The sequence below is a fragment of the Acanthopagrus latus genome, chromosome 12, assembly GCF_904848185.1.
Source record: "Acanthopagrus latus isolate v.2019 chromosome 12, fAcaLat1.1, whole genome shotgun sequence".
Taxonomy (NCBI): Eukaryota; Metazoa; Chordata; class Actinopteri; order Spariformes; family Sparidae; genus Acanthopagrus; species Acanthopagrus latus.
Window position 1 is genome coordinate 14,992,169 of NC_051050.1, and position 26,339 is coordinate 15,018,507.

The 26,339-nt window shown below is 42.4% G+C and overlaps 2 protein-coding genes and 1 non-coding gene across 6 annotated transcripts; 2 read left to right on the forward strand and 1 right to left on the reverse strand.

Moving 5' to 3' along the window:
- Nucleotides 1-1,015: 1,015 nt before the first annotated feature.
- On the reverse strand, nt 1,016-10,343 carry LOC119030183. 4 transcript variants are annotated; one of them, XM_037117578.1, is made up of 4 exons: nt 10,055-10,096; nt 8,228-8,334; nt 3,540-3,680; nt 1,016-1,854 (listed from the first exon to the last, which is right to left on the reverse strand). In XM_037117578.1, exons 2-4 carry the CDS (start codon nt 8,295-8,297, stop codon nt 1,667-1,669), a joined length of 399 nt encoding a protein of 132 aa, XP_036973473.1. In that variant the 5' UTR covers nt 8,298-8,334; nt 10,055-10,096; the 3' UTR covers nt 1,016-1,666. The 4 variants fall into 4 exon arrangements, with proteins under 4 accessions (XP_036973473.1, XP_036973475.1, XP_036973474.1 ...); XM_037117580.1 differs by lacking the exons at nt 8,228-8,334; nt 10,055-10,096 and adding an exon at nt 10,307-10,343; XM_037117579.1 differs by lacking the exon at nt 8,228-8,334 and having other exon boundaries at nt 10,055-10,126.
- A 7,433-nt stretch (nt 10,344-17,776) lies between these two features.
- ddx54 (DEAD (Asp-Glu-Ala-Asp) box polypeptide 54) lies at nt 17,777-26,081 on the forward strand. The gene is made up of 20 exons (XM_037117978.1): nt 17,777-18,067; nt 19,414-19,540; nt 19,663-19,733; nt 19,827-20,015; nt 20,122-20,171; nt 20,253-20,294; nt 20,389-20,484; nt 20,574-20,695; nt 20,806-20,867; nt 21,532-21,663; nt 21,776-21,986; nt 22,142-22,273; nt 22,390-22,611; nt 22,701-22,774; nt 22,866-23,075; nt 23,727-23,875; nt 23,964-24,077; nt 24,193-24,303; nt 24,407-24,492; nt 25,471-26,081. Exons 1-20 carry the CDS (start codon nt 17,948-17,950, stop codon nt 25,737-25,739), a joined length of 2,589 nt encoding a protein of 862 aa, XP_036973873.1. The 5' UTR covers nt 17,777-17,947; the 3' UTR covers nt 25,740-26,081.
- trnac-gca lies at nt 18,199-18,270 on the forward strand. Its single transcript has one exon. It is a non-coding gene; the product is annotated as a tRNA-Cys (tRNA).
- Nucleotides 26,082-26,339: the final 258 nt, after the last annotated feature.

Genomic DNA, 26,339 nt, shown 5'->3' on the forward strand with positions numbered 1-26,339 from the left:
TACAAGATTGTGTGTTGTGGGCTGTGATATTACCAGGGTTCAGAGAGGGGCCTTTTTGAAGAAGACCCATCAGACTGATTCAAGGATGTCAGGTGAAAAGCCTCATAGATCAATGTAACCACTTTTTATGACCTAAAAGTTACTTATTATTTATTTGGATCTCCATTAGTAGTTTGCTCCAGCAAGAATTACCCTTCATGAGATAACAATTTAATTTTTTTTTTAAATGAGGCAACTCCTCCCGTCTACATCATAATTTTATTTTATAGCTGTTTTTGGATTTTATTGTGTATAGTACTTTATTGTTTTTTTTTTGATACTGTATACAGTATTTTTTTTATTGTAGTTGTATATGAATATACCCTCTGCTACAATAACATCATTTCCTTTTGAGGATTAATAAAGTTATCTATCTATCTATCTATCTATCTATCTATCTATCTATCTATCTATCTATCTATAATCTGTCTATCTATCTATCTATCTATCTATCTATCTATCTATCTATCTATCTATCTATGACTGCACAATTCTGAATAAGCTGACAAGTTGCTCCATTAATGCTATTCTGTGGCACTTTTACTTATCTACTGTGGCACTTATTCGCATAGCTTGTTTGGTATAAGTCGGATTTATGATATACAGAGCTGAACTAGCAACGGTCCACTTTGAAATATCTGTGGGAAAATTGCCATAATAACATTACTGTGTAAATTTCTACTGGTGAATATTAGCTCACCTTATTTGACCATGCAATATTTTCCCGTTGTGGTTGTTTTATATTTATCTATTTATGCATTAATTTATAGTTTTCTCTGTGTAAGCTTTTAAAATGTGCATAAACAACTCTATAAAAATTAGCTGGCCGACACATTTCAATTCCTTCTCACGTGTTGTGTGTGTCATGCATGGTGGATCTTACTGTAACAAAAAAAATCAAGAGTTCAAAGGATTTTTCTTTTGAAAAATATGAAACATTTTAATACAGTAATTCACAACATAACATGCTTTTCACTGTACGGTATTTCTTACAGTCCTACATAAATCCTCATGCAGTGTGCTCTCCCCAAGCTTAGCCTGGACAACTGGACAGCAGTCTAAAAAAATATCCTCAATATATTGCAAAATAAATGGCGACCCGTGACCTTAAAAGAATGTACTGCACACAAAGATTTGAGCTTGAGAAAGTTGATGAACGAACAGAAGCCTAACAGAGTAAATGGGTTGATGTATAACAGCACAAGTAGATGTAAGCCTCTACAAAACTGAAGTCAGTGTGTATCTGCATCGCAAGACTTTATGAAGTGACATCATGACTCTAACGAAGATCTTTTCTTTTCGTGGCAACAAATGTCCCATAGTGTCCTATAATCTGTACTTCGAGCTACATTTGAGTAAGTGGATGTGCACAATAACTTCACTGATGACCCCCACGATCACACAGTTTCACAGGGTTATTTTGCCACCGGTCTGACTATATGACAAAAGCTACGGTTTCGAAGTTGCTCACAAGTTACACCGCGCTGAGTAAAACTCTCATTCGGTAATCAGTCCTAAATGTGAGCAGCTAAGAGAGGAAATGAGAGTGACTAATACAAAAAAAAAAATCGTTTCTCCCATATAGTCCACTGGTGTCACCATCCATCCTCTCCAGACTGACTCCGCATCACAACCACATCCTCAGCAGCAGGAGGCTGAGCAGTGCACTGACGTAGTGGAGTGTGCCTGGGTGCCAGGAGGAGGCGCTGTTACATAGGTCTGAGTCACAGCAGTGGATGCGCACCCCTGGCAGCTCTTGCTGCTGGCAGTGTCTGGATGTGGCACAACCGCTGGTCAGGACGATACCCAGGGCCGCTGGAGGGACAGAAACAGGATCGACAGTCAGTCAGGGGAGAGTGACAGGCGGGTGTTTGGCTCAGCAAGAAAAAAAAAGCATAAGTAAGCACCAAATACTGCAAGTGTGTAATGAGGTGGACGTGTGGAGATCTTAAAGGCACACTCTGCAAGAGGGATGTCTTCACAGCTGAGGAACCAAGCCTCTGACAAATAGTACATTTTGTACTACTGAGAGAAGCATCACAACAGAATTCAGATTATTACAGAGTTCATATTTCAAATCTGTATGAGCCTTATTTAAGTAGGGGAATACTGAAAAAAATTCAACCTTAACCTAAATCCACAATTAAGATCCCGCTGCAAATCCACTGGATATTCTTTAAAAAATGGAGGAGTGTTTGAGTTTGAGTTCAAATTGAGTTTAATTTCTACTTAAGCATTCTTTGGATAGACTCAGCAATGATAATAAAAACTCAGAGGTATCTTTTTAAACTGTTAAAATGTAGTTTGATGTCACAGCCTGCTCATGTAAAGCCTCAGAAGTGTTTCAGCATCACCCCCTTCGACAGGGAGTCAAAACACCGGAGATTCAGTCACTTCTAGTTGTCACACTGCCATGAAGAAAACCGCTGGACCCATTACTGGCCTCAAATAATTAACTTTGTTTATATAACATTTAGATGGTTCAAGTCCGTACAGCTAAGTTCCAGCCCTTATTCAGCCTCTCAGCTCTGTTTTTCAATTATAGTAAGTACTATAATAAGACTTTATACACCTTTTTAAACACCTTCTTGCAATCAATTAGCACCTGACAACATCTTCCCCGGACACATTAGAGCTCAGGGCTGGTAGCTGTTTTGAAAAAAAAAAAATGAAGCTGTAAATGAAGAGGTGGGAGGTCTTCTCGGTGGGTTCAACATGGATTCTTTAGTTAAATTCTTAGTTGAGCTTATCTAGGCAGTTTCTGCAAGGTTGGAGACAGCTGAGATGTGAGAGGAGAGTATATCCCAGAAATCTGGGACTTATATGGAACTTCACCAGCATCTGTTAGATTTAAGTTTGGCCGGGCCACATGAAGATTAACAGGCTGACAGGCCACCGATTACTACCAAGACACTGCTTCAAGATTGTTGACAAAGTGCCTGTCACCCTGCCTCCTTGACGGGCTGCTGTCAGTCCCTGTCTGAGCTGTCTGTTTCTCTGAGCCGATGGAAAAAGGTGCCTCATCAGCCCTTTTATAACGCGAGTGTACTGAATTAGACATCAAGCACAGGAACAGCTGGACTGTCCACGCTTCCGCGGGTATCAGCAGAACCACTCATCTGGCCATCACTGCCCTGTCGTGGCCGTCCGCATCCTCCATTTGACTTCACGTTAAACAATGAATGACTTGTAATTTACTCAGCAAAGCACACCAAAGTGGGGTTACGTAACCAACCTCAGTGCGAGGAGCAATAGAATATTCACATCAGTGGTCGAAGGAGATTAACACGAATTTATGATTAAAAACGATATTCGTTGGCACGCCAGAGTGAGTTCATCACGACCTAATAATCATAAATATTCTTCAAATAAGTAGCTGCCATATGCAGATGCATCAGCCCACTGAGTTAGAGGATACAGACAGAGAGAGAAGACAAATTGTGAACATGATTCCAGTTTATTAGTCATTAATTAAATGTCGCTGGCGGGGGTTTACTCACTGCTCTCTGTCTTGATGCAGAATCGGTGTTTGAAGCCTTTGTGTGAGTGGGCGCAGGTGATGACCTCTGGGTTGGAGCAGCCCACGTCCACGTACCTCTGGCCCTGGATGATGTTGCAGCCATAGCACTGCAGCCCCTTGACTGTGGGGGGGACATACATGACAACTTAAAAGGGTAAAATCCAAACATGATGTGTCACTTTACATAAGAGTATATGAGGGTGCATAAGCTACTTTTGTGGCTATGGGTGGAATGGCACAGGCACGAAGTAGAATCACTGTAATGCAGAGACACGCATGTGCTTAAAATGACAGGAGCATCGTCCTGTTTGAGACTTATCAGCACAACAGCTGTACAGGCAGGACATCCACACAGAACCCATATTGAACCCTCACAACACCACTGTGATTAAGAATTCAAAGATTTTAAGATTTCATTTTCACACAATAAGAGATGAGCCTTCTTACGTGACACATATTGATTCTACATCCACCAGAGGGATGGACACCTGCATCAAGGGGACAGGACGTTTAGAAACATGGAGACGAACAACATAATGACTACAATCCAAGATTGGGCACAGCAGGTGATCCTAACCCTAAAATTAAAACTCAGTCTGTAGGCCAGTCACACTATAAGTATTTTGTTACTCAGGTGACTTGATCTTGGGTGTATTTTCAATACAGCAGGCTCTACTGAATGATTTAAAAATTATGGGAAAAATATAGGAATAGTAAATATACACGCAGTACTTGGTTGAATATATACTACAGTACTTGGTTGAAAATAAAATAGAACCAAGACCAAACTGACAGAAGAGCAGTTATGAGAGGAAAAGGCACAATTCCAAATCCATGTGCTCCTTCAAGCACCGCGGACGGTGCCATGGATTTGCCCACACACAGCACAGCACTAATATGTCAGAGTCATGGGCGGCGCCATAGATTCCAACCTGTACAAACCTCAGTCAGATAAAGGATCAATAAGAGAAAAATCAGTCCTGCTCCTCTGATCAAAATTTCTTTAAAAATGCAATGTCAGTCTCACCTTATCTTAGAGTACACTTATAAGATGTAACAAGCTGTCCTTTTTGTCCAGTTAGCAAACACCATGTGGTCATTATAAGACAGTAAACAAAGACAGTAACACCCTAACTAAAGCAACAAAAATGTAATAAGTCATAGAAACCTGGCAATATTGTCTTTGTTAACAAATAAAAACATAGTTATGCACACGTTTACGAAAACTATGACTCACTTTGGTAAGATGTAAGGAGCAGGAATTTATTTCAAACCATACAGAAAGTAAATTGTGACTTAATGTGTCACTAATTAATCTCTATGAAAATCTAATAAGGTGTTAACAATGAAGCATGTGGCTGTGTACTAGTAAGTCTCCGGGGCTCCAGAGAACACCCAGGCTACGAGAGACTACAGTGTTCTTTGGCTTTATTTTACAGTTTTATTGGCAGCATCGCTCCTCAAATCACCAACTGATCTTTAGTATGTATCTGAATTTGTGGCTCCTGCCCGTCTTTACTGACACGGCTTATCAACCATGTCTCCTGCGACATTCCATTGTAGTGCATACTGCAAATGTATCGACCATTCCCCTTAATGTTTTACTTAGATTTGGCTGGTGCATCGAAACATTTGGCTTACTGGTAATTACAACATGTGCACCATGTTGGTTGCCACACTCCTCAGTCTCTGCTGGTATACACACAGCCTTACATGACCCACCACTTCACAGCAGTGTTAGTAATGGTGCCATTTAGACTTTAAAGGAAACATTTCCCAAGTTTGTAGCTGCATCTAAACTGCCACTTGAGTTTAACGTGTCCATCCATGACCAGTTCTCCTAAAAGACAGTGTGCAGGAGTTCTCCCTTCTCTTGCCTGAGGATGTTTCCTCCGATACATCTGTCTACACGAAACCTAGGCTGTACACGAGCCTTCACTGTCAAGATGTTTCCATCACTCCAGATCGACATCAGGAGCACCTGCACCGACTGTGATTCAAGCTGAAAGTATCTTTATGTCAGCTGGAGAGGTGAACTTCAGCTGCAGCATCATAGTTCTTCTTTCTAGAGCTACATAAACAGTGAAAATGGGGTCATTTTGAAGCAATGCTTCAGTTCAGCTGAGGACATATCTTGCATGGTGTTGGAACAGAAGTGCATCTTAAAAGCATCAAGATTCCTTCAAAACAAATCACAGTTCCAGCAAGGAACATTGCTTTGGAGTCTTCTCTTCTCTTCTCTTCTCTTCTCTTCTCTTCTCTTCTCTTCTCTTCTCTTCTCTTCTCTTCTCTTCTCTTCTCTTCTCTTCTCCCTTTTCAGCTTGTGCTTAAGGGTGACTCACCCTCCGTAGTACACTCCATCCCAAGCTGTCTGGCTGCCAGCTCCAGCTTGTGATCTCAAAGCCTTGTCTCTACCACTCAGCACCCTGTAAGTGGTGGAAGCTACAGCACTGAGAAGGACTTGAGAGGGGCTAAATCAACATGCAGCGAGACTACGCTGTTTACTTCTCCCTCTCAGCTGGAGCCCAGAAATCACAGACTGAGTTAATATGATCATTTGCCAAAAATGGGTTTGGTGTACACCGGATGTCGATACAATGGAATTTCTTTGCATATCTTTTAAGAAATGAAATGCTCAAAGTACGACTTTCATCTTTAGCTCCCTCTTCTTCCGAGCCACTGTCTCACTTCCACAGTGTCTAACTCCCTCAAGAAAGTAAGGCTAAGCCTAAACAGAGCAAATCCACAGAGCTTAAAGGGATTGTCCGTGAATACAGACCACTCACACACCTGTGCCTGACCTCCAAAATCCCACACACACAAGATGGAAGATCAGCTTTGGCTGAAACCAATCCTCCCTCTTTATCTCTGCAAACCTGTGGACTCAGAGCGAGGGCAGAGAGCGGGCCCGAGCCTCTCGCTGCCTCTGCTCTGTTAAATAGCCCACCAAAAGCTCTGATGGAGCTTTCAGGAGCAAACTAATCCCGGGCAAATGCTCTTACAAAAATCACTTTAGAAATCTGCTGGAATCAATGTAAAGCCTCACAGGGACAGTGAGCACATGCCAGCCTTTAGGGGATGTGTCGTACTCCCCTGCTGGTGATACACCATGCAGCGAAAAGCTCTCATAAATATTGGAGCGTTTCATTCGAGCCGGGTAATGGTTTTGAAAATAAATAAATAAAAAAACACACACACACACAGTGGTCGTTCACAAGCTGATTCATCAATTCACTGTGAGCGCGGTGTTGTTACACACCGCACTCACGAGGCATTCAAAAAGCGGCCCGGTATGAACATTTGTCACGATAATGAGGACACACTGTAAAAGACTTGCAGCTTTCATGGCACAGTGCATTGCATTATCACCAGATCCTCTCCATGTATGCACTCCAAATGTTGATTAACTCTGAATATATTAAAATCTACCCTGACCTAAATGTAACCTAATCAATTATTGCTTTCGAGCAGGCTTCATATGTGAACATGTAAAGCCTGCATTTCTATTCATTATGCTGTCAAATGCGTCATACATTGTTTTTTTTTTTTTTTTTACGAGAGACATCAACAAGCAAACAAGAAGGATTATTAGACTCATTATGAGGACATTTGTTTCATTTTTATTGCTGATTTCCTGTCTCATTATATATTCTTATTTTTTTGCTTTTTCAGTTAGATTGATAAATGAAGTTATGCTCTAACTGAGCTTTTAAGACACCATAAACATATCAGAAACTGATTATCGAAAAATGATGTCATACATAATAGGCATTTAATGGCATGATTTGTTATCTATTAAGCTCAGTGTCCCCTTGTTTGTTAATTAGAATTCATTATCACCTTCACCTTTTTAAAATGATTTTCATTTTATAACGCACTACACTTATATCTACATCCAGCAGCCTCATCTCCTGCCTTTTCACGGGATGTTGCCCTATTTATAAACGCCACATCATTAATCGGTCCAGGAGAGCTCACTTCACCCCCTGGTCTGGCGCCGGGATCAGAGGTGATCTGACTCAGACCGAAACCCAGAGATATGAATCAAGCGAATCATTATCTGCTCGCTTGACGCACACAACATCAGTGCCGTTTGCTTTTCTCTTGGTCCCTAATGAAACAAAAGGTCGCAGCCGAGCCGATCCGGGTCAATCGTTACTGCTCTGTAGGGAAATTTAGTTCGCCACATATGGATATTACCCATCGTTGGAAGGCATAGCTTTGAACTCCCCAGTCAATTGCATGTGGAACAAAGGCACATTCACCGGAGTCATCTTTCAGCATGATTGTTCATTGAATTGATTTGATTCCTTCAGCTGGTTTCATCCTCTATTCCACTGCTGCGTTACTTTCAATGTTCATTTATACAATGCTTTCACTGTGCAGCACATGTGAGATACCAACCGTGTGACCGTACATGATGTTATTGATCACTCTGCCAACAAAAACCTGTTGTGAGGTGAAGGTTACAAGAACTCAGCACGTTGTTTCTTGTCTGTCACACACAAATCTACATGAAAGTGCAAACACACACACACAAGTGCGCACACACACACACACACACACACATACGCACATACACATACATACATACACACACACGTGCAGCCTTTTCATATGCCTCCATGCATTGCAAAAAAGCCCTTCCTCTCAGCACATCCTACTCACCCTGTGTCAAGCAGAGTGCCCAAACCAAGATAAATCCAAGCCCGTACACCAGCCAGGTATGTAAAGTCATGGATGCAGCACACAGTGTTGATGGTCAGTGGTCAGTGCTGGAGGAGAGAGAGAGAGAGAGAGAGAGCCAGATTTGTTCCTCTGCTCTCATCTAATAATCCACCACAAACAGAAAGGGAGAGAAATTGAGCAGAGAGATCCCACTTCCCCAAAGCCCGAGCAAGCCCGACTGTCTCTCTCCACCCCAGCCTCAGCGAAGCTCGCTCAGAGTGTGAGTGAAGTGAGCGTCCAGTGAGAGAGGGAGCCAACCATCCAGGCAGTCAGTCAGCTCAGCAGCCAGTCAGGCAGAGAGAGACGAGGGGGAGGAAGATAGATGAGTGAAGGGACTAAATAAATGAATGTCTTCCTCAGTGGTCTCCTCACGTCCTGAGTAGGTGAAGACGGTGGGGCCAGTGGTTTGATCATCAAAACAATCCTGTCCTCTCATGTCAGATAAAAAAAATAAGTAAATAGAAGAGAGCCACCTTCTCTCACCACAGAGATGACAACAGCCAGTGTAGCAAGTGATTGTGTCCCTTTTCCAGTTGGGGCGAACGCATCAATCAGGATTAATTCCTGATTGATAATCCATTGCTTCTAATAATAGCCCTATCACATTGTATTAAAAGCCCAGCCACTAAATGGGACGGCACTCCAGGGGTGGGCAGGTTGGCGTGTATACGTGGGCGTGTGTGTATGTGTGTGTATGCATGTGTGTGGAGGAGCACTGTGAAGGAGCGTTGCCAAGGGACGCACAAACACTTACACACACACTTTTCCCGATGGGGCAGGTTATCTCTGCACGGTGTATCACTGTGCTCGCACACTGGGTAGAAAATTCTATCTAATCAAGAATTAAAGAGTAAATCCTTTCTTAGAGACTGTAATGCCAGGGGATAAGGCAGGCTTTGCGGTAAGCCCTCATTCCCTCCCCACCCAAAGCAACATATGGTCCAGCCTGATAGATGGCTGCCAATGATTGCTGTCATTCATATTAAGACATATTTACAGGCGGGGGTTGGGGGAGGAGAGAGAGAGGCAGATTTCTCCACATACTGTATGTTTCGATCACAGCGGAGTGCAGATAAGGTAGTATTTCATGGCCACTTATTGAAGAAAACAAACCGCTCCTAATCACAGCTTACATGCTCATCTTTTTGTTATGTTCCTGCACTCACACACACGCACGCACACACACGCGTGCCTCTTTTAATTTGTAAGTGTGTGCAGCTGCGTGTGAGTTGTCTCTCCTCCCCGTGCTTTTTATTCATGACTCATTGTTTGTGTGTGAGTGTGTGTGAAAGGAAATCAGGGGTGAGAGAAGAGAAATGCCAGCAGTGTGTGCTATCTGTGAGAAGCATATGGTAGGTAGAGAGGGTCATGCAGACAGTTGCAGTGTGTGTGTGTGTGTGTGTGTGTGTGTGTGTGTGTGTGTGTGTGTGACAGTATGACTCTGAATGAATAGTTTATCAATATATGTAGGATAGAAATAGGCTCATTTGCTTTTTTGCAGAGTGTGAAGTGAGAAGATTAACACCACTATTATATCTGTCCTTTAAATATACACTTTAGCTTAGCTTAGCTTAGCACAAAGACTGGACACAGGGGGGATGCAGGTATCTTTACGGCTATCAGCACCTCTAAAGCTCCCAAATGAACACGTAATAGTTTGTTTGTTCACTCATACCAAAACAGAAATATTAACACATCTGATCACTGTTGTGTTGGGATTTAAGGATAAGTTAACCCAAAATACAAATCAAGTCACTGTATACTCACCCCAATGCTGAGAGGAAGTTGGGTGCTCGGGTAAAAACAACAGAAAACAAAACATTACAATCCAATCCAATGTCTCAGGAAGCTCTGACATCAATTTGGAATTTTCACAGACTTGGACTATGGTGGATGAGCTCTACAGAGAATTATTATGTTCTTTTTCTGTTGTTTTCTTCCCCTAATGAAACAAGTCCTACTTCAGCTGTTTAGGAGAAGCCCCAGAAATGTTTTGCGGACTAATAAACTCCAACAGACCTTCAATCGGCATGTTGGTGAGCTGACTGAATTTTTGTTTTTGGGTGAACTAATCCTTGAGGTGTTGGACTTTTTCTTGGGAAGGCACACTAACCTCCTCAAGTCTCCGCTCCTAGCCTAGCAACAGCTCAAAGCGGCATATAGTGTGCCAACACGCTGCAAACAGTCATTCACCCCCAGATGTACAATACAAATTTGTAGTTGCCAGGTTTTTGCACATATTGGCCGTAGAGATTTTTACCCGCTCTTGAATGTAATGGAAGTGGATGGCACTCGACTTGCGGTGCTCGGCTGTCTGTCTCCAGACACCGTGACCTGGTAACACAAGATAATCCACAGACCTCGTCGCTATTCTCTTTCCACTGCGCAAGACCCGCCAACGGTATCACTGTGCAAATGGCACATTGGCTGATTAAGCGTGTAGAATTGGCGGCAGAGCCCGTTGGTGAGGGTAATCGCTCAGACTGGCTGCTCAGCCCAGTGAATGAATATGCGAGAGGAGGAACTGGGAAAAGAAAGGGAAAGCCTCTCGAGCCTGTTGCTGTAGTGTCCATGTTTGGTTGGCTTTCCCCTTATTTTTCACTCTTCGGTCATTTGCTACTTTTTATCTGACATATTCTTGATTTAGAAGTGGCTATATCATCAGTGGTGACAGAAATTCTACTTTATCATAACAACGGTTTTTAGATTTTGTTTTTGAACACTGAATACAAACTACGGGTGCTTGGTGGTATGGAAGGGTATTTCTTCCCTTGAAGTTGGCTGTCAGCTGTAGGCAACGTGGGGTGACACAACTGTCAGCCTTCGTCGCCTCAACTGTCAGCCTTCGTCGCTGCCTGTTTTTTAGTGTGGGTTTGGTGTGTTTGGGCCCTTACATGTTCAAGGAGATGGATTTTGTTACCTTGGGATTGATCCAGGCAAGCTGTCTTCCCCTCTTTCCAGTCTTTGCGCTAAGCTAAGCTAAGCTAAGCTAAGCTAAGCTAAGCTAAGCTGAGCTAACCAGCTGCTGGCTGTAGCTTCATATTTCCCGTACAAACATGAGTGTGGCACCAATTTTTCCATCTCACTCTCGGCGATAAAAATACTCCCATTCCCCAGGATGTGACACTTTTGCTCCAACTCTTCCCACAATAAAAGCCTTATCTTTTATTGACTTACAGTGGTCACGCACAAGTCAGCATCTCAAGTATCCCATTAGTCATGGAGACGGGTGATGAATCTGTAATGCGAAATTTTCATATTGCATCAACACGGCCCAACTGAGTGGTGTGAAGCATAAAAGAGCGGTCCCGGTAAAAGTCCCAGTGCTGATGTGCACATACAATTTTGTCTCAACCTTTTCCCTCTTTCCCCATCTCACTGCCTTTATTCATTTATATTCTGCTGAGCTGCTTGAGCCTTTGAGTGATAAAGCCATGAAAGAGAGTGAGAGAAGGATGGATTTGGAGGAGGAGGAGGGGGGTGAGAGGAGGTCCGGCAGTACCACAAGGATGAAAGTGAGTCTTCCCCGAGCTGCTCCTGACTTATCTCATGACACACAATAGCTGCTTTAAATACCCTTGAAGTCCCCTGCGGTGGCTAGTTTGGAGTGACAGTGACGAGAATAGGGACGGCGACATGGCTTTAAATTCTTGATGAAATTGCAATTAAGACACCAGGAGAGGAAGTGAGCCCCGGGGCCGTGCGAACGGCGAGCAAAAAGAAACAACAAGGACGCGAGAGAAGGGAAATACATGAAAAGTTAATTCTGCTCTGCGAGCTTTAATTCTGGGCATCTGTCATCGCATATAACCCTCCCCTTAAAGTGTAGAGGAGATGAGACTGGAAATGGCCATTAAGTCTCGTGCATTAGCCACAGCCCGTCGGGTTCTCTGCAGAGTTAATGAGCAGTAATCCAGGAGTGTTTGACCACAATACTCAACAACATGAAGAGATATTCTGCAGGCTATGTGCAGCTATGTGCAAAACAACAACAAAAAATCATGGACAACATGAAGATCCCTGATGTTTGAGACTTGAATTTCAGGGTCTCTGATGCCCTCCACCAATCGGGGCTGGTTGGAGAAATCGCCAGGGGTCTCCTCTGCCTGGGTTCAGGACAAGTTATTTGTGCTTTTTTTTTCTGTCACATGTCCCATGATTATCTCCTTAATGCTGGCTCAAGCTGTAAGATTAACCGCTCAAGCCTTGAAGGGAAACTGCCTTTTAGCACCCAGAATATCAAGTAATTGAAAGTTTGACCGGATGTATGTGCCTCGGCAATTTTACACTCAACGGAGCAAAACTGAAAGCTGAATTCTCCTTATACAGCAAAGGAGGCGTCTCAGTAAAAGGCTTAGCCCCTTGTGTGAAAAAAGTAAGCGCTTCTGAATTTTTGCTGCATGGTCCTTTAAATTACGGTCCTCAGCATGTAGAGAGGAATTACATACATTCAGGTATGAGTGCACTCACTCACTCACTCACTCACTCACAACATGAATTCACACTCTTTTTATGTACTCACATGGAAAACCTTGCATAAATTAGTAATGCCTGGACATATTGTAATTGATAGATTCACATATTTTATTCAAATGACCACACACGCCCTAGATGCACTGCACTTGATAGCAAGATGCTATGCTAGACAGAAGAAACGCAAAGCAAAGCAAAAAATAAGAATGCAAATGTAGCACAGTTACAAAAATACGGAATTTCCTAACAGCTTTAACTCATTTTTTTTCAGTGTCTTGCAATCCAATTGCCATTGCCCGACTGAGGCTTCCCATTTTACTGACCTAATAAACTACAGTGTCTACCATGATGGGTCCAGAGAAACTACTGGGCTAACTGTTAATTGTGCGGCTTCTCAAGCATGTAAGCGCTGCTCCCCTCAGCATCTTATCGGCCCGTGGCATCTTAAGAGGCACTGTCCAATCAGTGGCCTTGTATTTTGTGCATGGCTGCTCCGTCTCCCTGCCCAGGAGCCCCGAGGGTGAAGCCAGGGGCCCGCTCACCATCTGCTGTTGTCACTGGGGGTGGCACTATCACGTTTGCAGTGCCATGCCAACCAAGACCAGGATCTGACCCTCTCTGTCTCCCTACAGCTGCCTTGAGACCTACTGTCTCTCCTCACTGGGGTATTCACGGCTGCTTGACGCACACTGGTTGCTGATCCAGAGGTATGAGCACGACCAAGCTGAGGGACAAAATGTTTTTTATTTAAATTCTTTTTTTTTTGTTTCTGATTTGCCTCTCAGCAGTTTTTACAGTTGGAGCAGTCACAGTAAATCTCACATTTGAGGATGTAATCTTTCACTGCGACGCGACTCCGAAGCTGATACTTCCTCCCATGCAGCCATTCCTAACTTTACAGAGGAGCCGTTATCAGATCCCCGTGATTAATTTGCCTCTTGGATGTACATTGTCTGGCATGGAAAATCAAACCAGCATTTTGAAGGCTCGCTGGAGGGACAAGGCCGCCTGATATGCAGCAGCACATCACTCGCAAATGCTAATTGGATGTTTGGACTATTTTTAAAGGGCCAACCGAACCCACGGCCAGCGCTTTATGGAGCGCTTGATAAATAATTAAATCGACACAGATAGAGTGGAGGAATATTTAACTGCTACCCCCATTTAAAAGCTTAGCTTTACAAACCATCAGCTCAATAATCTCTTAATTTAAACATTCCCCCTAAATCTCAGAGGCTTAGCAGCGGCATCTGCCGCACACATACACACTCTGCTGGAGGACATCCTTACGAAAATCCAACCTGAGACATGTTGACATCTGTTTTTCTTAATGACTTTCATTCAGTGCCCATTAGGTCACTGATTGCTTCATGAGCCAGCGTATTTGTGTCCTATCCGAAACCATCTGACTCAAGTTTACACGGCAGATTTCTGAAAGGTCACGTACTCTGTCTGCTGTAAGTCCCCCCTATAGCTTAGCTAAGCTGGAGTAAGTGCTCATAAATCTATGTATGTTTGTCATTTACAGATCTTATCGTTACACTTTGGGAAATCGATGGCAGGGGCTCTCAGGGGATTTGTAAGAGGCGGTGCGACGTCCGGGCCACGCTTCCAATAGGAACATTAGAAAACATGGCGCTTTAATTTCTTTCACAGGCTATGATACACGTCGACAGAAGCATTAAAAGCCTCATGAATAAGGGAGCGCCATCAGATAATAATGCACTGCCTGAACAACATCATGTGGAGATGAAGCGGGGATTCAGGGGCACGCTTTTTAACATGAGGGCTTGACACGGTGAGGAAATTGAGATTTTAAGACTCTGCCAGGAGCTTTGGAGGCTGACCTGATAGCACACTGATGCCAACACCCATTTTTTCTTTTTTTTATTTCAACGCCAAGTCAAAACCACCACAACCTTCTCATCCCTGCCAGCTTCATATCTTAATCCCCCCCCGGCTTTATCACTTAAATCACCTTAAAAAACCCATAGGTGGCTTGCCGCAACTGTTACCCGCCTGCATACCCCGCTTTCCCCTCTCAGCTCCCATGAATAGATTTGGCACCAGGCCACTGCAGCCGGGGCTCTTTGAATTTGAGGGGAATATGAATGGCATAGGCTCCAGGCTGTTGCCATGGTGTTGACTTATTTACTGTACATCAGCCCACCGCCTTCAAACAGTGTACTGCTCCTTTTGGCTGCCATATTAGTGTCAGTGTTATCATCCAAAGGACACATTTCCACTGGGTGTTTTGAAAAATTTCAACTGTGGCTGCTCATAAACAACAGAAAGTTGCGAGCGAACGCACAAAAAAAAGTCCTGTCAGCTTCATGTCCCGACCAGAAGAAAATGTGCTTTATTATCAAATCCGCTCTTCATATGTTGGTTTTCATTAATGATACACATCATAAAAAAAACAACACAAAAAACATTTCGATGAGATCAAACAAGAAATGATGTTTATGAGAAATAAGAAAAAAAACACAGTTGAGTTCTTGGCTCCTCATGAAAAACATACTGCACATCCCAGAATTCATTTGGTTTTTGATGTCTTGGGCAGCTGTTTTCTTCAGCAGCAGCTGGCCGCACCACACGATTTAATGAAACCACATGTGGAATATGTCAGTGACATTTTAACTGCCCAATAATCAATGTGCAGAAAGAGTGGGTACATGGGTTATTGGATGCTACCAAGGAACAACATTTTGACAAAGTTACTCATCCTAGCCTTTAGGCAAAAATCAGAAAATCCCCCTTCAGATTCAACTGGTTGTGCAAGATTAATTTTAAATCAAAGCTGTCAGGGGAGGATATTCGATTTTTAAGCTGCGGGGTAATATTTATGAATGGAGGCAGAGCTCTGTTTTGTTGTGTCATAGGCAGCAACGTGGTATTATTTGACGGGGAATGACAAAATGCGGCTTTGAGCTAAACTGTCTCAAACAATGACTTATTTAGTTTTGCGCGTGTGTAATAAATATGGCACTTCAAGGGCAGAATCCCCCAGAATTAGCATAGTGCATAATGCCGGCAGAAATTTAGCGAATCCTTGAACCTATACTTGTGCAGTGGACTAAAATCTGTTTTCCAGAGGAATCTCATAGCGCACCTCAGGATTCCAGCAGCATAAATGTGACAGTTGTTGCATGGATGGGTAGACTCTGCCTGCCACTTTTTACTCATCTCAAACGTGCATGCCTGAAGGGGATTTTAACACGTTAGGAGGTGCCAGTAGGCTGAGATAAATCCAACTCTAGGTCGAAAAAACAGTATTATTCATTTTTGTCAGACAGTAACTGAGATTATTTTTACATCAGCCTAAAAACATGAATATGAGTTTGCAGGAAAGTGTTGCACTGGAGCTGCAGGACATGCCAGCTCCTCTTGCCACATCATGTGCTAAAGACATGGAAATCACTTTGATATATATAGTGAGTAATTTGTATTGTTTCAACCCAGTCACCAGAATGAAATGTTGACAGTAGGCTACCAGGGTTAGGGTTTCTGCAAACCACTGATCGGTTGTATTTGTACATGTCATGGCCGTTCACATTGCTTCCAAGCCAGTGACCACAGTGTGAGACTGGGTTACAACATTTGTAAGTGTGAAACCACTGAATATTTTTAAGGAGGCCTCTGAATGATTTCCAGCAATGCCTGTGGTGCCATATACCAGATGTGTTTAACGGTAAGTCTGGACATATTCAGTCTTGCTTGTGGTGACCAAATCAGGTATTTTAAGCCAAGAGATCTTTTCTTCAACCTACGTTAAAGTGCCCTCTTGGGAGCCAAAAAAGCATGCCAAAGTGCCCTCTTGGTTGGCAAAACACACTAAACTGCCCCCTTGGCTGGTTAAAACATGATAAACTGCCCTCTTGGGAGCTAAAACATGTGCTAAAGTGCCCTCTTGGGAGCCAAAACATGTGCTAAAGTGCTCTTCTTTTCGCCCCTGCCTTTCAAAAAGTCTGTGCACGCCACTGACTGTTTCACATATCTTTTTTCACAACTTACCCAACACTGTATAAACGTTTTATTTATGTTGTTTGATGCCCTTGTTTCTTAGCTGTTAGCAATAAAAATAAAGTCAAATTGCTTGTATATGTACACATACTTGGCCGATAAATGGGTTTATGAAGACAACAATCAGTCAGTTAATTCAAATAATTTCATAGTACGTCTATCATTTTTTCAATGTTTTCAAGAAAGAGCTTTTACATATTGCACCCTTAAATCACGACTGGACTGTGTATCATACATTTCAGCATCAGAGAAATTAATCAGTGTGTAATATATACTCACACTAAGACTCTGCTGCAATATGTCTGTTTCTGCATTACAAGTGTACACATAGAGGTGATAGTGCAATATAAGGTGGAGATGCTGTGTGTGTATTTTCTCTCACAATCAGGCAAAGAGCCACCAAAAATGACAATTTCTTTCAAATTAGCATGTGACAAAACAACAACTTTCCTCTCTGGTTCGATTTTGGATTTGATCAGTGGGTGAATACATTTAAGATGGATGTCACCTCAGTGTTTCAGAAACAGAAATTAGCTAGTTTGACAAGAAATTAAAAGAGTATGAAATCTGCAGATCAGAAGTTGGGATCTACAAGCTCCTTGTTGACAAAGGCTCGCGGATCTCATGCAAAATATCAGCCTTCTCTGCTGAATTCATTGTATTAATTTGGAGTTTGAGGGTGGTGGAGAAAGCACGAGCGGAAAATTCTGTTACACGGTTGTTGCAGTATTGCCTTTGAAGCAGGGTACAGATTATCACATCTGCATCCTCTGTCGGCAAATGAGACATTGTTACATCAAACACGGCGCTGTGAGGCGCTGGAAAGCGTTAAAGATAATAGGAATTACACAACATACAAAATACATCGCCTCAGAGGAACTGGAGGTGGAGTAAAACATACATAATCACAGATTATAGTGAGCAGTACACTGGGCCTCTGCGTGGAGCAAGTAGATGGCGGTGCTGAGCTCCGCCAGCAGCCCCTCTAAACCGGAAGAGGAGAAGAAGACGTAGAAGAAGAAGCTCACACGTGTGTCCAACATGTCTGCCTACCGTGTTGTTGTGTGCTGAGATGCTATGAGCTGTGTTTAACGCTACTTTTGTGTCATAAATAGTACGCTGAAGTTACCGGCAGCGGACTCGAAGGAGCCTTAAAGCTTAAAGATGGCGCAGAGGAAGAAGAAACTGACGAAGAAGAAGAGGCACACGGGCAGCAGGGAGCCGGAGGCGGACTCTGACAGCGGAGACTTCGAGCTGGCTGCTGAAGTTAAAGACGATGATTCTGTAAGGAAATGACGCATTAAAACAACTTATTCGGACCGAGGTTGATATACTGATACATAATATGCATAATTATTATTAATAGAAAATGTGTTATAGCAGATGTGATGTCATTACTTTGAGAACAGTCGTCAGGGGGTATAGCTCAGTGGTAGAGCATTTGACTGCAGATCAAGAGGTCTCCGGTTCAAATCCGGATGCCCCCTTTAAATTCTTTATACATGTTAACTGTATTTAAAAGTACATACATTAATGTGAATAATGTCATAATTCATCCCGCATGATAATCACTGTGTAATGTACTCAGAGGTGACCACGTCTGTTTAAAGGAAAAGTTCACCACATGATGACGATTGAGTCGTCATCCACTAAGCCTCTCGCTGATGGAAAGTCAAGTTATGAAGTGAAGTGATCCACAAAACATTTCTGGAGCTTCACAGTATAGTAGTATCGCAGAATTCTTTTAATAACTCAAGTATTATACGGGGACTTGTTTGATAGCGTAAACAAACAACATAGTAATTCATAAAATGGCTACAAACGGTTTGTGTGTTCAAATCCAAGTCTCGCAAACCCCTTGATCCGAATTATTTACACCCTTATTTAAGTCCAAGACTTCGCTGTTCACCGAGTCTTTTGGATATTTGGATCACAATGCATGAGCTGTATAGAGGCATTTTCTTTCTCTCTTTTTTGTTTTTACATTTGAGAAAATACCCCATCTCCTTCTCTACCAGTTCTGAGAATTCTGCTACAGTATTTTACCGTGAAGCTCCGGAAATGTTTTGTGGAATGTGAAACTTGACCCATCTATCCTCCCTCGGGATACTTTTATGCTTAAACGGTTTGTTAATTTTTTTGCGACTCAAAACGTCCGTCTCTGCCCAAAGATGTGTTTTGCTAATTGCTGCTTTGCGTGGCTGTTTGAGCTTTACTGTTTGTGCAGAAGTAGATGGCTCACTCTTTGTCACATTCCTATGCTGAAGAGGGAACGTTTACGTGTTAATCATTAGATACCAGCATGAAAGTTGCACAATTAGATATTGAAATGAACAATATTTGCATATTCATAGATAGTCTGAGGGATGAAGATGTTTTCTTATCTTGTCAGAATTACCCACAAAAAGATGAACTTGAGGCGTGGGTGATCTGGTCACCAGAATAATATTATGAGTGATTTATAATCAAAATTGTGATCTTTTTTCCTAAATTCTAAGTGTACATTTGACTTAAGACCGACTTGAAATAGCCTATGAATTTTTACATACAATTTGCAATTTCCATTTTTCCATTTCATAAAAAGGATTTTGTTTATGAGCTTATGTTGTGATTTCTTGCTGGTCTCACAGTCGGGGACGAAACTGCCGAGGTTCCCTGCCTCAGCAGACTACATGTCAGATGTGGAGCCTGACACAAGGCAGCTGGTCAGAGCACAAAACAAGAAGAAGAAGAAGTCTGGAGGCTTTCAGTCCATGGGTAAGACCCAGTGAAGAGTCCACAGATGGGGCTGCATGTCCACTGGTTACTCACAGTGTTGAAAGTCTGATCCCTTATTACCCAGAGGCAATACTGTTTAACTGAGTTACGTATGATTTCAGGTCTTAGCTACCCTGTATATAAAGGCATCATGAAGAAGGGTTACAAAGTCCCTACCCCGATCCAAAGAAAGGTAAGTCAGCACCACTTCAGGATCCAGTAGTCAAATGTTCGAGACTATTAACTGCGAAGTATTTTAAGCCAAATCCCCCTCTTACAATTTCAGACTATCCCGGTGATTTTGGATGGTAAAGATATGGTAGCCATGGCCAGGACCGGCAGTGGTAAGACAGCTGCCTTCCTGGTGCCGATGTTTGAAAAGCTGAAAGGCCCTCAAGCCCAAACGGGGGCCCGGGCCCTCATCATGACCCCCACCAGGGAGTTGGCCCTGCAGACCATGAAGTTCACAAAAGAGGTCAGACAGATGATAATGTTATCTTTAATCACTGTCTGGTTGTTCTGTGATTCCATTTGAGATCCTGTCACTGATGTTTTCTTCTCACTGCATTGTTGTATTGTAGTTGGGAAAATTCACCGGCCTCAGGACTGCCTTGATCCTCGGTGGAGACAGGTGAGTGATGGCCCAGTATACCTGTTGTACCATGAGATCCTTTAACTCTGGAATGAATGTAAATCTCTCTGCTCTTTCCAGCATGGACGATCAGTTTGCTGCTCTTCATGAAAACCCTGACATGTAAGTGTTTCATCATAGTCCTGACAGATAATCTTGTTTCTCTCCATCATTTTCTGCATGTTTTAGTCCTGATCGCTGTGCTTCTTCTCCTCAGAATCATCGGTACCCCCGGTCGTCTCATGCACGTTGTCACGGAGATGAACCTGAAATTACACAATGTGGAATATGTGGTGTTTGATGAGGCTGACAGGTGAGAAAGGTGTCGTATTTTCAATTCACAGCTCTGATTCACTCGTATGCATATATGTGTTAATATGCTGGTGCTCCACCTTTGCTCAGGCTGTTTGAAATGGGTTTCGCTGAACAGCTTCAGGAGATCATCCGCAGGCTTCCAGACAACAGACAGACTCTGCTGTTCTCTGCCACTCTGCCCAAACTGCTGGTGGAGTTTGCTAGAGCAGGTCGGTGCTGTTGCCCTGACTGACTGAAGATCATATTGACATGCATAATGAAAGATTACTGCTCAAGATTCAAGCTTGCTAAAAGTTTTTATGTTTCTTTATATTTCCAGGGTTGACTGAACCAGTGTTGATTCGTTTGGATGTTGATTCTAAGCTCAGTGATGAGATCAAGGTAAATACAATAAAAATGGCTTTACTGATTGATCTGTGATGCTTTTAGATTGCATCTGTTGTCCAACCAACAGTCCAAGACCCAAAGACTTGTCATCTAATATCATAGATGTCAAACAAAAGCAGCAAATCCTTACATTTAAGAATCTGTAACAAACATTTTTGATCAAAAGTGACTGAAATGATAAATTAGTTACCAAAATAATTCTTATAAGTCTTAAATTTCATTGCTGTTGCTGCTCTGGACACATTAAAGCAAACCTGAAAGAATTGGCAAGAAAAATCAGATCATTTGGAGTTGTTCCAGTTATTGAAGTTTTGAAGTGTTTTTAGAAAGGAAAACTTTAATTTTTTAAATACATTTTTCATACTCTTGTGATAAAACAGATGTGTTCAATAAGTAGACCTCTGTTACAAATTATTTAATAATTAAAATTTAATGCTTGTTCATAAATGGCCTTGAACTCATGGTTTAGACTTGTAGAATTAAAATTAAAAAAGTGACTCTGCATCCTTCAGGTGCTCTTTAAGGACTGCTACTATCTTGATGAGTTAGGAAGTCATGTAGGAAGGAAGCAAGGAAGCTGTGTATTTATAACTCAGAAATGACTGTCACAGGTGCACAATGTGCTTACAGAATCCTAATTTCTCCTGTTTTCCCTCAGCTGTCATTCTTCCACGTGCGTGTGGATGACAAGCAGGCGCTGCTGCTTTATATGCTGAGGAACGTAGTGAAGATTCATGAACAGACTGTGGTTTTTGTAGCCACTAAACACCATGTAGAGTACCTCAAGGAGGTAAGATACAATCAGCAGTCTTATCTCTATTTTCGTGCATAATCCCTCAAACAGCCAAGTTTTAAATCATCAGCTTTGATTTATCCTCCATTTTTTGTGTTTTCATCTCCAGCTGCTGACTTCAGAAGGTGTGGAGTGTGCCTACATCTACAGCTCCCTCGATCAGACCGCCAGGAAGATCAACATTGGGAAGTTCGTGCATCGGAAAGCCATGGTGCTGATTGTGACTGATGTCGCTGCTCGTGGTATAGACATCCCCCTGCTGGACAATGTCATCAACTACAACTTCCCCTCCAAGCCTAAGCTATTCCTTCACAGAGTTGGTGAGCTGCTTATGCACTATATTAAGCCCTCTATTTACCCCTAATCATAGTATTTTTCTTTCAATTTTGCCACATTTGAATTAGGGGTAGAAGAAGTGATGAGTTTGATATGATAAATGAGGATGATTTGGTCATCACCTGTCTTTTCCCATCAGGCCGTGTGGGGCGTGCTGGCCGCAGCGGTAGAGCCTACAGTTTGGTTTGTCAAGATGAGATGCCTTTAGTCTACGACCTTCACCTCTTCCTTGGAAGGCCCGTTCAGTTTGCCACACCTGAACACACACAAGGTAGACTTTGAGTTGTGTTATACTTCTAAGGCTGCCAGTAGACTTGTTACTCATTTCAATCTTTGCCTTTCTTCTGTTCCTCTCTCTAATTTTAAAACCTCCCCTCTGATCTCCAGATTCAGAGGGTGTGTTTGGTCGGGTGCCTCAGAGTATCCTGGATGACGAAAGTGCTCATCTGTTCACGGCTCACGAAAACTCCCACGACCTGGAGAACCTGCATCGTGTCTCAGAGAACGCCTATAAGCAGTATCTCAAGTCTCGACCGAACCCCTCAACGGAGTCCATCAGACGCGTTAAAAGCACAGATACGTCCCTCATGGCCGTCCATCCACTACTAGGTCAGTTTGGAGGAGGATGAGCTGTGAAGAGAAAAGTGGTGATGATACAGGCAGTAGTTGGTAATCTGATTTGATGAATCTTTCTTCAGGGTCGGGTTTGGAGAAAATGGAACTGGATCGCCTTCATTTGGTTGATGCAATCAAAGGCTACAAATCCAAATCGGTAAGTTGCAGTACAAAGTAATGCAGGAACCTCAAAGTACTGCAATTTCTTGCTTAGACAAAGAATATTTCATCTTTTTTTCTCCTTCTAGACAATCTTTGAAATCAACTCTAGCAGTAAGACACAGGCTAGTGAGGTGATGCGGAAAAAACGCTCCAAAGACACACAGCTGGTGGACAAATTCACCAAACAGCGAGACAGCCGGGCTGCAGATAGCCAGCTGCGGCAGCCCATCAACCCAACCATAGCTGACGATGATTTCACACACTCTACAGGCAGAGAGGAGGACGAAGATCTAACGGCAAGAGACTCTCATTTCTCTGTATCATTAGGATTTCAAACCAGGGCATCTACAGTGTGTTTCTTCTTGAGTATGTTTTTGGTGTAATATCTGGTTCACTGAGAATAATCCAGATGCCAAAACATGTGCCGTGTGTCGGTCATCTGCAGTTCATCCGGGTGGTAAAAATTTAATCTTCCGCCGAAGTAGGAAATAAGATGATATAATTATCCATTACATGTCAAGAGACCTTAGCGCTGCAATAGATTCTTTTCATTATAAATGAATCTACTAATTATTTCCCTAGTTATTCGTTTAAATCAGAAAATAGAGAAAAATCTAAAGGCCAGAGGGGATGTCTTCAGATATTATGCAGGTCCCTTAAGGGGTCTTTGAAATCCAGCTTGAAAAATTACTTAAGATAAATTGTTAAAAATATCAAATCAGCCCCTATGCCGATACAGCTTCTGTTTATTGACTGTTGATCAATTTGTTGACTGATCAATTCACCTCTAAAAGACATGTATAAAACTGTGAGAAATTTGAACACTTGCATAAACTTAATTAAGCAGCACCACTCATTTCTTTTACTGTTGTCCACATTTTGTAAGCAGCAATTCAAATGCAAACCAATTGCAATTTTAAACATGTAATTTTCCATGTGTCCACCAGGGGGTGTTCTCTTCGGTAGTAGGTGGAAAAAGAAGAATCCTGCGGCAAGATGGGGAAGAACGGCCAAATAACAAGAGAAGCAGACAGTCGGGCAAAGACGAGGAGTATTACATCCCCTACAGACCCAAAGACTTTGAATCTGAGAGAGGGTGAGCGTCGAAGCTTTGTGAGTCAGACATGATTAAAATGCCTCAACGTTGCATTATAACCCGTGGTTCATGTCCTGTGTGACGTCAGGTTAAGTCTCAGCGGCGAGGGCACTGCTTTTGAGCAGCAGGCCTCCTCAGCTGTCCTGGACCTCATGGGAGATGAGGGAGAGCGGCTCAACCAGCACAAACACATGATGAAATGGTGAGATTTTAAATTCATCATTATTTAATCTGTTTCTCTTCTCCACTTTCTGACACCACATGCTTCTGATTTGGCCATTTCTCACAATAACACAGTGACTCTGTATCACTAATAGGGACCGTAAGAGGAAGCGCTTTGTGAGAGAATCTGGAAAGGGGGATCAGAAGAAGAAGATCAGAACAGATGGTGGTCAGGTCATCGACAACAAGAGGAACAGGAAGAACTTGTATCCTTGGAACAAAATGTCTGTATGTGTTTACTGTAGCTGTCTGTTACTGTTGTCTCACTCTGACAGTACTTAGTTGTTGTATCACTTAACAACATGTCAGTTACGAGGAGTGGAAGAAGAAATACAAGGTTGATGACGCAGATGACTCAGATGGAGTAACGGGAGCAGGGAGGAGGCCAGCAGGAGGTAGGAGAGCATCTGTAGCCTCCATAATTCTAATCCATTTCATCTGTACTAGGGCTGACCTGAATGCTTTGAAGCCTCTTCCGTTGCTATGGTAATCGACTTCCAAATCAATATTCAAATGCTTAGTTTTTTATTTTTTCATAGAGGAAAAAGACTGATAAAGAGCAAGAAATGGAGCTTCTTTATGAGGTTTTAATAAGTCTCAAAACCCGCACAGATAAAAAGCAGGCACTTTCCTGTGATGTGAGTGCACGGAACTGTGTCTGCGAGCAGAAAAGCGTCCCAGCGAGGAAGCATTTCTCCCCATCAAGGGATAGAATAGACAGTGGGAGATGTCTTGCCTCCTGAAAAATTCAGATATAAGCAAATTTCAGGGTTTTAGTTCTGCCTTGCACATCTGATGGACTGTACTGTTAATGAAGTCAACTGATAACTCAAAAAGGTACTTGCATTTGAAATTGTCTTGATACATTCTGAAAATATACCATCTAGGTTTTAAAACGACAATTTGACATTTTGAGAATTCCAATCTGCTGAATTGATTGAAATATTGTACTGGAAGCAGGGGAAATTGCTCAGATGGGTTGCACACAATCTGACTACATGCACCTGTAAAGCTATCTAATCTTTCTCCTTTCTTTAATCAGTATAAAAATCAATATGGTGGTTGAGGGGAATCTGAGAAGTTTTTTGTTGCACGTTTCAGTCTTTGTGCTAAGCTAACTGGTGCTATAGTTGATGAAGAGATATTATTATGTAAAAGAATAGTTTGACATTTTGGGAGTCCATAACACGCTGATATTACATTGGTATATTGATACTTCAACCTTCAAACATTTGAATGACTTGTCTGGTTGATTTTCCAAGCAGAAAGATAAGTCACATCACAAGTAATGCTGCTTTTTAGTCCACACATACCCTCAAGATATCTGTGAATTCTTTCTCTGAATCCCCTTTTCTGAATCGTCCACGTGTCAGGTCGTGGCCGTGGCCGTGGTCGGGGAGGTCCTAACTTCCAGAGGTCTGCAACACCGCAGCATACACCCGGAGGCCGAAAAATCCGCTCAGAGCTGAAGACGAGCCAGCAGATCCTGAAACAGCGCAAGAAGAATCAGAAGCAGCAGTTCCTGCAGGGTGGGGGCATGAAGAAACTCCGTGCCAAGAACAAACAGTTTGTTGGAGATGTTAAGAAGTCAGGTTTCGGACGAGGTGGTCAAAAGAAGGGTAAGATGAGGAAGAGACTCTGAGGAGGATGCAGAGGGAGATGACGATGTGAGATGGCGGGTGCCATGAGGGACCGGATCGTGGCTACATTATCGTTCCCAACCACCTTAAATCATTTCGCAGTCATTCAAGACTATGGATTGAAAGAGTTGAGGAAATTATCTCTAACTTGTAGAGATGAGCTTCAACTTTTACTTCATTGCCTACTGAACTCTAAATTGGAAACAGATTATGTATAAGTATGATCCAGTGTACCGGATTTTTCCCGTTTTGAGCATGTTGGCAGATGAAGTGTTGAACAGTACTGAGATATGTCTATATGCATCATTAACTGTTGGCAAAATACAGATATTAATGAGACAATATTCTGTGTGGTCTTCATTTGTAGTCAGTTACATGTTGATACAACAAACAAACATGTGGGTTGGTACATTTATTTAGCAAAATGATCCTGGCATGATCCTTCTACAAGTAGTTATCCTGAAATTAATTATTTCCTGATCTTCACTTTGAGTTCTTAGAATTGAGCTCCCAGAATGCCATATCCTCCATTTCCCATAATGCAAACAGTGACCCAGCATCTTTCAAAATCTATATCTCTGTTTGATAAGATACAGATAACA